At 40.0% G+C, this 16,616-nt stretch overlaps 1 protein-coding gene across 2 annotated transcripts in view; it reads left to right on the top strand.

Annotated features, from left to right (window-relative positions):
- Nucleotides 1–4,194: 4,194 nt before the first annotated feature.
- The window catches only part of ABCD4 (ATP binding cassette subfamily D member 4), a 29,574-nt gene continuing 17,152 nt past the window's right edge, over nucleotides 4,195–16,616 (top strand). For both annotated transcript variants that reach the window (XM_034418093.3, XM_034418094.3), the window contains exons 1-5: nucleotides 4,195–5,246; nucleotides 7,562–7,680; nucleotides 7,812–7,939; nucleotides 9,812–9,951; nucleotides 13,927–14,043. In XM_034418093.3, the coding sequence (XP_034273984.2) occupies nucleotides 5,212–5,246; nucleotides 7,562–7,680; nucleotides 7,812–7,939; nucleotides 9,812–9,951; nucleotides 13,927–14,043 (539 nt within the window). In that variant the 5' untranslated portion in view covers nucleotides 4,195–5,211. The remainder of the gene's footprint in view (nucleotides 5,247–7,561; nucleotides 7,681–7,811; nucleotides 7,940–9,811; nucleotides 9,952–13,926; nucleotides 14,044–16,616) is intronic.

Raw genomic sequence — 16,616 nt, forward strand, 5'->3', positions numbered from 1 at the left:
CACCTCTTGCTTTAGAAGTGCTAATGCAGCTTTAGAGTCTAAATGGATGGAGAGTGTTTATCAATCATATTCTTAGATTGTTTGCTGGAATAAATAAGAGATATGTCAACTTCCCCCAGCAGGGAAAATCTTTCTTTGTTTGTGTGAGCCAGTACAGCATCTAGCCCAAACGGAATATGCAGCTCTGCATTAGAAAACATTAGAAGTGTTCATTGGCATAGCTGTGTCAAAAGAAGCAGGGATAGGGTGGGAACAGCAGAGGAAAACTTGCCAAGAGGCAAGGAAGTCATTCAATCCTGCATACTGCTGGGAATTTACTTTCAACTGAATACTTTTAGTAGGTGTTTATCAGTATGCCATGGACTCCTAATGTGCCAGTTACTAAATACAAAGCACAATTCTCAGAGAATATAGCAGACCATGTTTTTGTTTTGATATAACACTAGTGCTGTTACACTAGAGCCACTTGGATAATTTACTTCTAAACACTAAAAGAGGTAGTGGGGCAGAAAAGGCTGGGGGCTTAGACAGTTAAGTAAAAATGATATGTAAGTAGAAGTTTGTTATACAATCTTTTTCTCTTCAAAATACTCCACATGCTACACAGAGAAAATAAAGCAGACATTCTTCTTTAATGGTACTATTGTTCTCCTTGTGAAATGATCCTTATCCGATAAGATCAAAGGTAAAGTATTTCAGGTTGTGTTATCAATTGAGAACCATACTCCTAAAGGATAGCAAGAACAAAATAGTATTTGTGCAGTGTGTAAAATTTACCCTTAGAATCTAATTCTACTAAATAAGATAATAGCATTTATTCATTGATTGACTGATTCATTCATTGATTCATTCATTCATAATTCACATTTCTGAAGCAAAATTAAAAACAAAAATACAAAACATCAAACAGGACAGAAGAGGAAGATGGTCATCCCATTGGAACAATCGTCCGTTATAAATCTGAAAAATCTTTCATTGAGGGAGCTCACATGTTACTGTAAATAAAAAAAGCCTTCAAAGCATGTTTTAAAGAAAGGAGGGTTATGGCTTTTTAAGTCTTTGGAGGGATACTGTTCCAGGATATCAAAGAGCAAGTGGCAGTCACAGCTAGGAGAGCCTTTGCACAACTTCAGGTTGTGCATCAGTTGCGGCCTCTCTGGGATTAGGAGTCCCTGGGCTCAGTCATTCAAGTCCAAGTCATCTCACACTTGGACTATTGCAACAGGCACTACATGGGACTACCCTTGAAGAGCATTTGGAAGCTACAACTGGTGCAGAGAACAGCAGCGCAGGCAGTTTTTGAGGCCCATGTAACATCACTGTTCTGTGAGCTGCACTAGTTTCCAGTTTGCTTCTGGGTGCAATTCAAGGTCTTGGTAATCACCTTTAAAGCCCTTTATGGCATGGGTCTAGGCTACCTGAGGGGACCTTCTCATCCCATTGGGATTGGAACATCCCACCCATGCAGAGGAAACATGCTGCAGGCCCCATCAGCCTGAATCTTCCGGATGATGGAGTCCAGGAGAGGAATCCTCTCTGCTGTTGTCCCCCCTGGAGTGAGGTCGGCTTCAACCCTCCTGACCTTCCGGAAGAGCTTAAAAACTCAGATCTGCCAGTTGGTTTAGAGCGCCAAAGGGGGAGCCTCACATTGGGGGTGGCTGATAGTGTTGGAAGAAATATCCTTCTGGGTTCTGCTCCACGTGGGGAAAAAGACACTGGAAACATGGAGACTGTTTGGAAAGATGGTTTAATGGTGGACAGGATCACATGCCTTGAGTTCCTGAACAGAAAAGGGCAGATACAGCGAGTTTTCGGGTTTTATGCTCTCTCTGGCTTTGCATTTCTTGGGGCCCCAAAAGAGTATCCTGATTGGTTGTCAGACTCCCAGGGGGTGGGGGTCTTATCTAGCCTTGCTGGCTGATGGTCACATGTGCTTCCCAGGTCACATGCTTCCTAGGTCATGTGTGGTGAGTTTCGGTTGCTAGATGGGGCCCATTGTGTTAGTTTCTGTTGCTATTGTGTTGCAAATGTCCTTTGACAAAGGATTGGGTTTCTGCCTCTGGCCCATTAACAAAGGAAGGGGGGTAGGAAGGTGGGAGGTGCTTTGTCTGTAAAATATGCTTCTCCATTTCTCATCCAGGGAAATATAATATTCTGCCTTTTAAATATTTCCCAAAATATTTCAATCTTCTAGGAAAGGGGTGGGTGCTAATCTCCTACAATAGAATAACAGATCCTACCTCCCCCATGCTTATCCTACTCCCTGCCTCTCCATCTTTTAGCTAGGGTTGTGTATTGTATTTTTGTAGTACAGTAGTTTATTTATATAGTTTTATCTTTTTAATATTGTAAGTTACCCTATGATAATATGGGGGCCAATAAATTTAATAAATAAATGGTTCCTATGGAGAATGTGTTTTAAGGCTTTCCAGTTCTTTTCTTCCATGTGATTCATGACATTTTTTGATTCAGGCCCATTTCTGAAACAGATTTTTGTCTGAAGCAAATAATGGGACAGAATTTCCACAAAAGTTTTTAATCTTGTGGGACCTTCTAGTTCTATATAACTTGTTAGTTATTTGATTTGGCTGGCTGTAAGGCTGATTTTGTAACTTGTTCCATGTGATTCTTATCTATTGGAAGGTTAGTGAAGGCACAATATTAGAAAGGTTGTAAATAAGGTTAGTGATTCCTGGAAAATTGTGCTCTTCTAATATGAAATATTATAGTGTGATTCCAGCCCATTTTATTTCAGAATGGTTTCTATAGCACTGACTACCTCTAGGGTCACTGGTTTAAATGGCTTCAACAGCAGCTGCTATTGTTGGCCAGAAAGCTGGCTAAGTACAGGAACCCAGTGTGAAGAACCAATGTCTACACAGAATCAAAGAAAGACAAAACTCTTTTATTTCTGTACAGAAGAGGATGCCTCTGGCTTTTATACTCAAGGAGAGCACCAGAATCAGATGCAGTTATCTTTATACAATTTATTACAGGAAATAAGAGAGAATTGCTAATTAGTTACAAAGTTACATGATAGCTACACATGCACATCTCATTATTTAACGTTGCTTCATAGAAGTTGTTGCCTCTGAATGTGTTTTTCTCTATGCTAATGATGAACTTTGCTTACCTCTGTAGGAAGTTAGCACCCACCCCTTTCCTGAAAGAATGAAATATTTTGGGAAATATTAAAAAGGCAGAATATTATATTTCCCTGGATGAGAAATGGAGAAGCTTGTTTTAAAAGACAAGCAGCTTCCTGCCTCCCCCCCCCCACACACACCTTTGTTAATGGGCCATAATCTGCAACACAATAGCAACCGAAACTCACCACATGTGACCTGGGAAGATTACATCAGCCAGCAAGGCTAGCTAAAACCCCTACCCCCTGGGAGTCTGGCAACCAATCAGGATACTCTTTCGGGACCCCAGGAAGTTCAAAGCCAGAGAAAGCATAAAACCTGGGGACTCGCTGTATCTGCCTTTTTCTGTTCAGGAACTCAAACCATGTGATCCTGTCCACCATTAAACCATCTTTCCAAGCAATCTCCATGTTTCCAGTGTCTTTTTCCCCACTTGGAGCTGAACCCAGAAGGATATTTCTTCCTACACCTCTAAGACCCTTGTCCGGAAATCCCTAACTACTGCTTAAGCTAAATATCATGACCTGTTAGCTAGGCTATATAAGAAATGTTTGTGGTCAGCCTGTGGAGTGTTTGTAGGCAACCATTCTAGCTTCTCCCCTCCCCTCCCCTTAAAGAAGTGTCACTTCTATCAGGTAAAGGCACAATTTATAACTTTGGCTAACGTTAATTCATAGAGTACAAAAAAACTCTCTATTAATAAACTAATAAGTCAACAGACTGAAGGGTTGTCATAGGTATAAATTAAAGCTATTTAACTTCCACTCATTTGACTGTATCATGATGTTATACCTATGGAAGCGAGCGTTGCCCTCCTGTCCACGAATCTAACCGGCCACTAAAAGCCATAGAACGGGGCTTTAATCTTATTCAACAAAATGATTAAATTGTTATGTAAGAAAACGTGACACTGTTAAACGTATGCAAAATAAATGAAAAAATCTGGATCTTTGACTCTGCATTTTACACAATTGTCCTTACACAATTAGTCCGGTAGAAGGAGCCCTAGCTACCTTCTCTCTGAAAACAGATCTATATAAGATTTGCAGGAGCCCAATTTCCGGTTCCCTTTAGGAGGGGGAAACAGCTTCCATTTGAGGGGCAAGAGAGATAGAAATGCATAAAACGTGGTGAAAGAACACATAAAAGTTTTCTATTTGTATCTTTTCTAACTGTCATTTCTAACTTATTGAAAAAAAACCAGGTCTTCTTTAGTAGTTTGGTATTTATCCCCCTCCCCCCCGCCAAAAGACGCTGCTGCAGAAATGTTGTTCTTCGTTGATTTGGGTTAGTGGAGTTAAGGATATTTGGGGACGTTTTTTCATAATCTCTTCGTGCGGAAAAGGAGAAGAAAATCACGAAGTCAAAAGCGAAGAAACTAAGGTTTGCTTCTTTGTTCATGAATGAACATTTGTTTTGGAAACCCGGTTCTGGTTTTTCCTAACGCAAATTTTCAAGGGAAGTAAGCAACTGCTAATCTATTGCAGTAAAGAAAGAAAGTAAGTAAGTAAAAACTAAAGCATTTGTGTTTATACATCGGTTTTTGTAAGACTACACTCCAGGGCATGTATTTCGTCATTCAAGCAATGCTAAACTGAAGCATTTCCGCCACTCTTCAACCCTCGAAGGACTTGAACTGGAATCCGGGACCGGAAGTATATATTAAATCCAAGAAGACGGTCGTAAACCATGACTCTTGGCGATACAGACAGAAAATGAGAGCTGCATCGGTAGAATGCTGTACTTCTTTGGTTACTCCCACTAAAATAACTCGGATATGGATATTTGGCCATCTCGGCCGTCTTTTTCTGCAGCTTTTAGTAACCGCTTGCTCACAACTCGTTTTTTCAGGGATGACACCCCTATAATCGCTATTTCTGACTTGCTAATGCATAATCCAAAGGAATAATGAATACTCATCAAAATCCCTGAATGGGGTGGGACTAGAATCGAAGCCTTGAAGGGACGGAAAATTTAAGTCTTCCTCTAGCGCGATCCGGAGTGGACTCTGGGAAGCCTTTATTTTATTTTTATTTATTTTTTTGCAAGGAAGGGCACTTCGTTCATGGCTCCAGGGAAAACAGCTAGGAAAACTATCCGGTAAGTGCTTTAAATAGTCCACAATCGAGTCCGGAAAAGGGAGCCACGGTGTTGGAACTCCTTATGAACGGAGACGGGGTGGGGTGGGGTAAAAAGCAATGGTGGATTTTAATACTAGACACTACAGTTCAGAAAAAGCAAAGAAAACAGTAGGGTTAAGGTTAGCCTTAAGAAAACTCTACTTTTTTTCTGAGTTTCATATAACGCTACATACTTCAAAAGGGGATGTCGTGATAGGTGAGTGTATAACTTTGTACATGCTGCCTATTCATATAATTCGGTGTTTTTCAAACTTGGCAATTTTACGCTGCCTTCTTTGATAAAGTGAGTAGATGAGTGGATCAGGGAAACGCTGTTGATATGGTTTGCTTGGACTAAACCAAGGCATTTGAAAAAGTACAGCACAGCCTACTTCTTGGTAAGGTTGAACAATGTGGGACAGACAGCATCACCATCAGATGAATATAATACAGATTAGAACCATCATCTCAGGCCTGGACAACCAGCTTTCATTCATGAGTTGTTGTTCCAGAGTGAGTAATCACCGGAAAGGGTCAATCTGACCTGCAGAGAGGCAGGCTATTCCAGAAGCCAAGAGCTATGACTGAGAATGCCAGTTTCCAGTTTCCACTTTCATAATATTCCAAAATTGGGTGGGGGAGGGAGAAAGATCCACACAGAGTGCCTTTCTGTCCGGAATGAGGAGATTCTGCCTGGAGCACAACAAAGACCCAAGCCATTAAGACCTTGATAAGCAATAACCAACTCCATGAAGTGGATTTGGAAGTCCACTGGCAGGCAATACAGTAATACCAGAAAATTGGTGTTATTCTACTACAAACTGTCGTTGTTTTTTTGTTTTGTTTTTTCAGGCTGCAGAAAAAAATAACCAAATCAACAGGCAAAACTCTAGTGATAGAAAATTGTGTTTGAGTGGACTTTTCCCACATTTGTTTTCCACTGAACCTTTGAAATCACTGAAATTCTTGTGATTTCAAAAACTCTATTCAAAACTCTGCATTCTGGGTCAACATGAAGGCTGCTGCATTTTGCACCAGGCACACCTTCCAAATCTTCAAGGGCAGCCCCATGTAAAACAAATTGCAGCAAGCTAAGCAGCAAATAAGGAAGGCATGAGTACTCATGGCCAATACACGTAGTCCTCGACTTATAACCACAATTGAGCACAAAATTTCCATTGCTAAGCAAGGCAATTAAGTGAGTTTTGTCCCATTTTAGAACCTTTTTTTGCCACTGTTGTTAAGTGAAATACTGCAGTTCTTAGGTGAATTGTGTGGCCATTAAGCAAATCTAACTCCCCCCATTGACTTTGCTTGTCATAAGCTAGTTGGGAATGTTACAAATGGTGATTGATCACATGACCCTGAGACATGACAGCTGTCATAAGTACATGCCAGTTGCCAAGTGCACAAACTTCGATCACGTAAGGATGGTGATGCTGCAATAGTCGTAAATGTGAAAACCAGTCATAAATCACTTTTTTCAGTGTTGTTGTAACTTCAAACAGTCACTAAACAAATGGTGGTAAGTCAAGGCGTACCTTTATGCATCACTGCTATGATTTCTCCCAGCCTATTGTTCTCCACCTGTGTTTGATTAAAGTATAGCAGAAGGAGAGCCCTTCTGGGCCTAGGTTTGGCTGATGTAGGTGGGAAGGTTCAATGCATGTGTACATATGGAAGAGCTCCTCTTCCATATCAAGTGTTGAGGGGGAGTGAATTAATTGCCAACAGTCCACCCTGTATGATACAGTTCTGCATTTATAAGTGATCTGTACATTTGGAGGCCTGCTCCAGGCTGGCCAAATATTTGGTCTTTGTGGAAGCTGTTTGGTTTGCAAATACTGTTCTATATCAGGGGTCCCCAACCTCCGGTCCGTGGACCTGCACCGAGCCGCAGCATGCCAGGAACTGGGCCATGCAAACAAGCGAAGCCCCATCCGTGGGATGCAGGCAACACATGAAACCACACCCCTTCTGGTCCACAGAAAAACCTCCCTCCACGGAATCGGAAAGGGTTGAGGGGAGCTGTTCTACATAACGTACATCTGAAACAAAAGTGCAGCTATTCTACATATTCTGTGCCCAGTGTTAAAGTATAATTTAGACATTAGCCCCTTTGGCCTCACACTTGCCAAGATATCTGGGACCCTCCTATTGTTGTTCTAGTGAGAATTTTTTTTCCAAATTTCAGTCAGCTTAAACATGCACTGAGTGGAATGAAGGGTTTGGCAGTGACATTTCCATGTTAACAGTTCAGCTTTATAACTTTTCTTGTCTTTATCTTTCTCCTAGGCCCCAGCTGGATCGTCAGTTCCTCCACCGATTCCTAAAGATCCAAACAATTTTATTTCCTACCTTCACCTCTAAGAATGTGCTGATGTTTCTAACCTTGCTTGTAGTTGCTTTATTGAGTAAGTAAACAATTTTCTAAAACAAATCTTTTTGTATGTTTCTCTTTGCCATAATGTAGGATTATTCTCTCTTTTTACTAATATACCTTTGGAGCTTATGCTTTTAAAAATGTTTCTCCTATGTTTCCTAGCTCAACTGATCATTTACCAGGTGGGACTGATTCCCAGTCAATATTTCTCAGTTCTGGGAAAGAAAGATCTTTATGAGTTCAATAAGGTGACAGCAGTTGCTCTGATTCTCATTGTACTCAACTCTTTGGTAAGTATTATTTTTCTTATTATAAGGGGAGGGAAAGATTGGGAAGACAACTGGAATACACATAAAGTCTTATTTTAGATGTTGAAGAATGGTTTCAAGAGATGGGCATTCTGTCAGTCTTTGAAATGTCTGTATTTTGCAGGAATGAAAAAATGGAACCTTATGCATGTATATAACCTAAATTCAATGAGATGTTAAAAAATTCAGTTTGGTATATATTAATATTCTTCATTGGGACATTATGTGGATCTTCTTTCGATTCTCTGTCAGTTTACTATTTTTTATTAACGTTGCTATAGGTGGAGGGTCTGTTAATTTCATTTATAAAATAATAAAATTTAGTTTTAAAAAAACCCCGAACTAGAACACACATGAGACCTAATATATATAGGCTACAGAAAGCCAGATGATCACTAGAACAGGGGTCTCCAACCTTGGCAACTTTAAGACTTGTGGACTTCAACTCTCAGAGTTTCTCAGCCAGCAAAGCTGGCTGAGGAATTCTAGGAGTTGAAGTCCACAAGTCTTTCAGTTGCCAAGGTTGGAGACCCCTGCACTAGAGGGCAGCAGAGAAATACAAGCGATCTGTATCCTTACTGTCCAATTTTTTGCAGCTCAGGTAGGGTGGTATTTGCATCGTCCCTCTCATATAGGCTTACTCTCCAAATTCTACAAGTGTTCATCCTAAATCTCAAACAGCATAACACAGTTGATTATTTCCATATGTTGATAGATGAAAGGTCACTACAAAACAAATCATTCCTCCATATTAATATCTACTAAATTTAGACCACAAACTATAATGAACAAACTATATCTCCTTATATAAATTATACAAGAAAGTTCCTTGGCTGCATTTGTTCTGTAATATGCATCGGATTAAATCTGACATGTTGCAAGTTGACCAAAAGAACCAGTTGCCTATGCATTAAGGAATTAAAGAATATTCCTTATGCTATTAGTCCTTTGTCCAAGATAAAAAGATGTATAAACAACAATGTTCACATCCATTTTAGCCTAACTCAAGGTTCGAAGACTTTTCCCACAACTTTTGGAAAGAATTGTAAGGTCCCAAAGTGTACATTTGTATTTTGTTTTATATTAGTCAGAAAAGTTACTAAGGCTGGAGTTGCTTAAAGCTGTAACTGGTTTCTAAAACAAGTGAAGTAAACTATACATCTCATAGCTTCTAATATTTTTCCTGCACTTTTACTAGCCAGGGCTTACATGTGTGTCTATGCATGCAGCAGAAAATTTTTATATGCTCTGCTGTCTGTTATATGATTTCTGGGACTTAGGAGGAGCTATGTCCACCTGCTTCTCTCCACAGATATCCAGTGGGAGATTTTTCTGCATAGCTTTTCTCCCTGGCTTTATGTGTGCACTTTTTAAAACCTGATTTTTCTTTTACTGGTTTCTTTCTGTATCACTGGTGGGTTGCTACTGGTTTGCCCCGGATTGGGCAAACCAGTAGCGGCGTCGACGGGAGGCTCTGCCCACCTGCCTGGATGTCTCTGCGCATGCACAAAAGCATCACACGTGTGTGAGAGCGCCCGCGCCAGCGAGCAAACTGGTAGCAACCAAAATTGAAACCCACTACTTCTCTGTATCCCAAATTTGGTCCTGTCTGTTCAGTTTTTAAGGTATGCTAATAAACAGACAGATCGAGTCCCAACTCCTTTACATAATTTCTTTCCAACAATCCACTAGATCAGAAATAATAAAAATAATCTTTACAGTCTGCTTCAGAAAATGTAGCTATTTGCTCACCAAACATCCAAAATGTTCCTTTTAAATGTTGTATCTCCTCATGTTTGATCTTCAGTGCTCTCTCTCTCTCTCTCTCTCTCTCCCTCCCTCCCTCCCTCTCAGCTGAAGAGTTTAGACCAGTTTATCTGCAATCTGATATATGTCAGCTGGAGAAAGACCCTCACTGAATACCTCCATGGCTACTACTTTCAGGGCCAGGAGTATTATACTCTGAATGTTCTACATGAGGAAATTGATAATCCGTAAGTGGCTAATCATTTTCAGTACTGTTCTATTTATTTATTTATTTATTTATTTTATTCGATTTCTAAACCGCCCTACTCCCGAAGGACTCAGGGCGGTGCACAGCCAAACAATAAAACACATCCATACAAAATTTAAAAGTAGAATAAAATCAAATTAAATAATTTTGGCTCCAACAAATTTAAAACCCCGAACTATTTAAAACCAATTTAAAAATTGAATGTATAAAATACTTAGAGCCTCCGGGTGCTCCTCAAGGGGAGCCCCATGTAGAGAGCATTGCAATAGTCCAGACGGGAGGTGACAAGGGCATGAGTGACCGTGTGTAACGAGTCCCGATCCAGAAAGGGACGCAACTGGCGAATCAGGCGAATCTGATGAAAAATCCTCCCGGTCACGGCCGTCAAGTGCTCTTCTAAAGACAGCCGTGAATCCAGGAGGACGCCCAAGTTGCGTGCCCTCTCCATGGGGGCCAATGATTCGCCCCCAATAGTCAGTGATGGCACCAACTGACTATATCGGGACGTCGGAAACCACAGCCACTCGGTCTTGGATGGGTTGAGCCTGAGCCTATTCCTCCCCATCCAGATCCGCACGGCCTCCAGGCACCGGGACATCACTTCAAGAGCATCGTTGGGGTGGTCTGGGGTGGAGATGTACAGCTGGGTGTTGTCAGCTTACTGGTGGTACTTCACCCCAAAACCACGGATGATCTCGCCCAGCGGCTTCACATAAATGTTGAACAGGAGGGGCGAGAGGACCGACCCTTGCGGCACCCCACATATGAGGGGCCTCGGGGTTGACCTCTGCCCCCCTGTCAACACAGACTGCGACCGGTCAGAGAGAAAGGAGGAGAACCTCCGCAACACAGTGCCTCCCACCCCTAACTCTTCCAGCCGGTGCAGCATGATACCATGGTTGATGGTATCAAAAGCCGCTGAGAGATCTAACAGGATCAGGACAGAGGAGCATCCCCTGTCCCGAGCCCTCCAGAGATCATCTACCAACGCGACCAATGCTGTTTCCGTGCTGTACCCAGGCCTGAAGCCTGATTTTCTGATTTTAAAAATATATGACTAAATAAAATAAAAAGTCTTATGCATCTTAAATATTAACACATATTAATTTATGCATTACGATTTTGTGGAGTATATCCAGTTCACCAGCTAAAGAGAATATACCCTTGGAGAGAAATTGTGTGGGTATAGTCTCCAACCTAATGCCCAGAAGTACCAATACCAGTACACCCATTATCAGCAGGGTCTCTGCAGATCTCCCTTTTTCATTTTTAAATTTTCTTTTAATTTAAAAAAAATGGAAAGCTGGAACATTGTACATTCTTTATATTCTATGTAACACTTACCAGCGTAATCTTTTATTTCCAAGACTGCCTCTCCAAGTAACCTCCCCACACTCCTTGATAAATACAGATATTTCTCAATTTATGGCCAAAATTCAAATTAACTGTGGTTGTTAATTGTTATGGTCATTAAGCGAGATTACAGAATGGGTTTGGTCTCTGGCATTTATTTATTTAACTTATTTAAATGTTCCTTCACTTTGTTCTGTGTAGTGTACAACAAAGAAAAACCTGAGAAAAAAATAATATAACAAAAACATTTTACAGGCTTACAGGTCACAAAATATAAAAACATATATACAGATAAACACCCATAACCAATCAATTCAAAACCTGATGGAATAGGAAGTTCTTAATGATCTTCTAGAATAGAAGAAGGGAAGGAACTGCCTAAACCTGGAAGGAAGCCATAGTACATCCAGTCCCATGACCCCTACCAGGGAAAGGTAGGGAAGGACCCCTCAGGATGAAAAGACCAGCCAAGTGGAGTCAGTTTGGAAAGCAGGGCCACAGGGAATGGTATAGGAACGTAAGTGATCATTACCACTTTGAACTGGACCCAGAAATTAAGAGAATTAATAATTAATATTGATATATAACTTAAAAGAGAAACTTTTGATGTTATTATTTTAATCTAAGGCGGAAGTGTCAAACTCACGGTCCGCAGGGCGGATGTGTCACGTTGCCAGGGGGCAATGCCCACTCCCAGTTTAGTGAAGGGGGTAATGTCACGATATGTCACATGATGACGTGACAGCGCAAGTTTGACACCCCTGATCTAAGGCATGTCTACTCAGAAGTATGTTTCATCACAGATAAGTGGGCATAAATCTAGCTGAACGCATACTTTGCGAACAAGACTTTGTCCAACAAGACTTGTTGGAATTGGATAGCAAAGAACAACTAACCATGTAGTGAGGTAATTTTGTGAACGACATCTAAAACATCATTAATGGTAAGGTCGCAAAGGGGATAGATACTACAACTATACCAGGGTTTTATGTGAGATAGCTAAACCAGTTTCATCAAATCAGTTAAATTCATCTTAATTAAGGGAATATTAGTTTTCAGGAGAAGAAAATATAGCTCAGGTTTCAGCAAAAAAAAAATAGTTTAAAACATTGTTTTTTGTTATAAAATAAGAATAAAAAATATTTTATAATAGTAAAAAATGGGAGGCTGTTGAAAAGTCTTAAGAGAATAACATAATTTTGTTAATTATACTTGTACCATTCGTATAAATGTTCCTTTAGTTAATTGATGTTTTTAAAAAATTATGATATTTATAACTGCAGCTATGTAAAAAGAGTTTGTTGTGAAAATCCATTACCAATTTACCATTCCAAATCTAATTTAGCTGTGGATGCATTTCTAAAACAGCACACATGAAACTATGAAAACCCAGATCTTTGTTTCACTTCCTAAAAAATAATGCTGACTGCAATAAACTGGCTAGATTTTAGAACATATTTGTTTTATCTTCTCAAATGTTTTTATCTATTTTTTTGTGTATTCAAAACTTTTTCCAGTACACATGAATTGGAGCTTCCTCAGTTCATTTTTGATGCATGTTATCTGAGCAGCTGATGAGAAGTTAAAAGTATAAACACTAAAGCAATAGAAATCAGGACAAAAACATATTTCCTTTATAACTGGCTTCTGCCTGGGAAGATTGCTTTTTGCCCCAAATTCTGTTCATGAATCTATGAAAATAATTTATTGGAAGACTCTGCAATATCTGAGGAAAGAGAAAAGAGAATTTCCTAAAAGGTATCATTTGATAAAGTGGTGCTCTTGCCATGAGATAATTATGACCCACCAAGTCACTGTTTCCAGCTATCCAAACCCATGGTTTGTAGAATAAGGTTTAGTGGCTGGGTTTTCACAGCATAATAAGCCAAAAACCAAAGATTGCAAACTACGATGGCTGAATTCTTACAGAACAAACCAAATCAGGAAAAAATCTGTTTGTTTGTTTTTTGCAATATTTGATCCTACCACATAAACACCTATGACGGGGCAGTTGACATTATTCCAGCTTTTAACAGACACCCAGTAAGATAGTCCTCGATTTACGACCATAATTGAGCCCCAAATTTCCATTGCTAAATCAAGGTAGTTATTAAATGAATTTTGTCCCATTTTATCACCCTTTTTTGTTACGCGAACCACTGCAGCTGTTAAATGAATCATGCGGGCGTTAAGAGACTCTGACTTCCCCCATTAACTTTACTTGTCAGAAGCTGGCTAGAAAGGTTACAAATGTTGATCAGATGATCCCGGGACACTGCAGTTTTCATAAATACATGCCGCTTGCCAAGTGCCCCAATTTTGATCACCTAACCATGGGATGCTGCAGTGGTCATATATGTGAAAACTGATCATAAGTCACTTTTTTCAGTGCCATTTTAACTTTGAATGGTCACTAATCCAATAGTTGTAAATCGAGGACTACCTGTAGTGGTTTGCCTGGTGCAAATATTTATTCACTATTCACTTGGAATAGTGAATGAATCATTTTGTTCATAACACATTAACTTTTCTCCTTTGCTGTTTTTCATGTCAAAGTGGTATATGTCAAGGTAACATCTCTCTTTATTGCACAATTGTTTAGAGACCAGAGAATCAGTCAAGATGTGGAGAGGTTCTGCAAACAGCTGAGCTCCATGGCCAGTAAGCTGATCATCTCACCCTTCACCCTTGCTTATTACACCTATCAATGTTTTTACAGGTAGGAAAATGTTTCCTATAATGAAGAGCCTGCTTGCAGTGAGTCCTATGACATAGGGATTCTCCCCTGCACTAGCTACTGGACTCCCCATCTCCCCGATAGTTGTATGATACTAACAGCAGTCCAGAATTGGCTCATTGCAAGCAGCAAAGCAAACAAACAAGTTCACTCACAATCTTGTGCCTGTCCTGCAACCTCAGGAAACTATCTTTTCTTCCCTTTTCCCTTCTTGATTCAAGTGTGTTTCTCCTCTGGTTCATTACAGATATATGGGCCCTGCACACCAGCACACAGTTCACAGTCATTCAACAGTTATATATTGTACCTAAAAGCCATTGCAATTTTCATTTGGTCAGGACAAAGCAGAGAAAAGCAAGGATAGGATTACAGTGTGTTGGGAATGGCTTGCAAAATCAAACTGGTCATGTTCAAATAGGCTATAATATTGTCCACTCATCCAGTGATAGTAGCATGGAGGGGATGAAAATGCTCTAAAATTAAATAATCCCTCCCAGCTTGCATGTCCTTGAAATGAGGGGATTTAAACTCTGATAAAGGGACTGTGCTGATTAGAAATTGTTGGTCACATAACTGGACAGTACCCAGTATGGGAAACGCTGGTATCTCAGGAAAAAATAACAATAGCACTTAGACTTATATACTGCTTCACAGTGTTTTACAGCCCTCTCTAAACTGTTTACAAAGTCAGTATATTGCCCCCCAACAATCTGGCTCCTCACTTTACCAACCTTGAAAGGATGGAAGGCTGAGTGAACCTTGAGCCCATCAGGATCGAGCTGCTGGCAGTTGACAGAATTAGCCTGCAATACTACATTCTAACTACTGCACCACCACGGCTCTTACCTTTAACTCCTTATCTACCAGACCAACCTTTTCCAGTAGAGTTTTGATAGTCTCCAACTCTATCTTGCAGACATTAGGGTTACAAGAGAAAGGAAATCATAGAAGATAGCTATACTACAAGATAGACGTGGAGACTATCAAAACTCTACTGGAAAAGTTGGTCTTGTAGATACAGAGTTTAAGGTACAAGGTACAAGTATAAGGTACAAGGAGCCTGAGTGGCATAGGAGGCTAATGCCTCCTACAAAGGCAGCATTTAACATCCAGCTGCCTGCAATTACTGAGAGTTCAATTCTCACCAGGCTCAAGGTCGACTCAGCCTTCCATCCTTTCTAAGGTGGGTAAAATGAGGACCCAGTTTGTGGGGGCAATAAGCTGACTTTTTATAAAATATACAAAAGTATGAAGGCTATTGCTTAACGCATTGTAAGCCGCCCTGAGTCTCCGGAGAAGGGCGGCATATAAAAATAAATAAGTAAGTAAGTAAGTAAGTAAGTAAGTAAGTAAGTATAAATTATGTGGGAAGGATAGATTTAATAACAGTGTAGACAGTTTGGCTTTTATACATGGGAAACAAAGATGGTGTGTGAGGAAAGGGAAAGGACTGGAAAGAGCAAGTACGGTATGTGTCTTGTCAATTTAAAAGACTTACATGGTTTCCAAGACTGATGTGTTTATGATATTCTTCCTAATTCTCTATGCCTACATCCAACAATTTTTCAAAATGCTATTTTTGCCTACAGCATGTCTTCAGATAGGATATGTTTACAACTCAGTGAACAACAAATGGCAGGATTAGAAAAGAGTGAGAAAGAGTAGAATGGAATGGAATGGAAGCTCTCACTTGGTGCTTCTAGTTTAGGGACAAAGTGAGCATCAAAAAAATTAATTGGCAATTATACAGATGCTTTGCAAAGAGCATTTGTCAACATCCACTTATCCCAGATAGCCACCCATCTTGGATAACGGAAACCACATTGCAGTAGTGCTCAAGGGTTGCAATGTTTCCTCATACAGTTGAAAGAGATGAATTTGGGTAAGCATCTCACAGGTTCAGGTGACATTAGGGTTCTTCACACAGTAGATTTATAGGATGCTCTGAAAAGTCAGTAAAATGCTATTTTATTTAATCTTACTGTATTTTTAATGCCATGGAGGGAAATAGCTTTAATGAATTTTCAGCATCGGGTACAAAAATATTTTGACCACCATTTGCTTCTTTTGAGCAAAAGGGGTGAAAAAAGACTAGAAAGTTTTCAAAATGATACAATTGTATATTTGGAGAGTCTCAGTTTGGTAGAACTCCATAGCGTAATATTTCAACGTCACTTAATGGTATTTAATCTATTTAATATTGCCAGCTCAAGATCCATCTTCTACCACTTTTGAAAAGAGAATTACCACTAGCAAACCTCAATTAAGTCATAAGGCAGGGAGTGTAGCAGGTAATTAACTATGCTTCAGATTGTCTGGCCACAGATTCCATGTCATAATATATTGAATTCATGAGGAATTCTCCTAGTTTAAAATGGGTAGCGGGGGGTGGGCAGCATTTGCTATGCTATATATTGATGTTAGGGAGACTGTTGTTGCTGAAGACCTAGTTTCTCTTCAATGACCATGGTAGCTGTTCAATGACTGTTTATTTGGACAGTCACTACCCTACCATACAGTATTTGTAATGCTCTTTGATTAAATGTAATCCTCAC

Source organism: Pantherophis guttatus, chromosome 1 (assembly GCF_059756535.1).
Source record: "Pantherophis guttatus breed Tessera chromosome 1, ASM5975653v1, whole genome shotgun sequence".
Lineage (NCBI taxonomy): Eukaryota > Metazoa > Chordata > Lepidosauria > Squamata > Colubridae > Pantherophis > Pantherophis guttatus.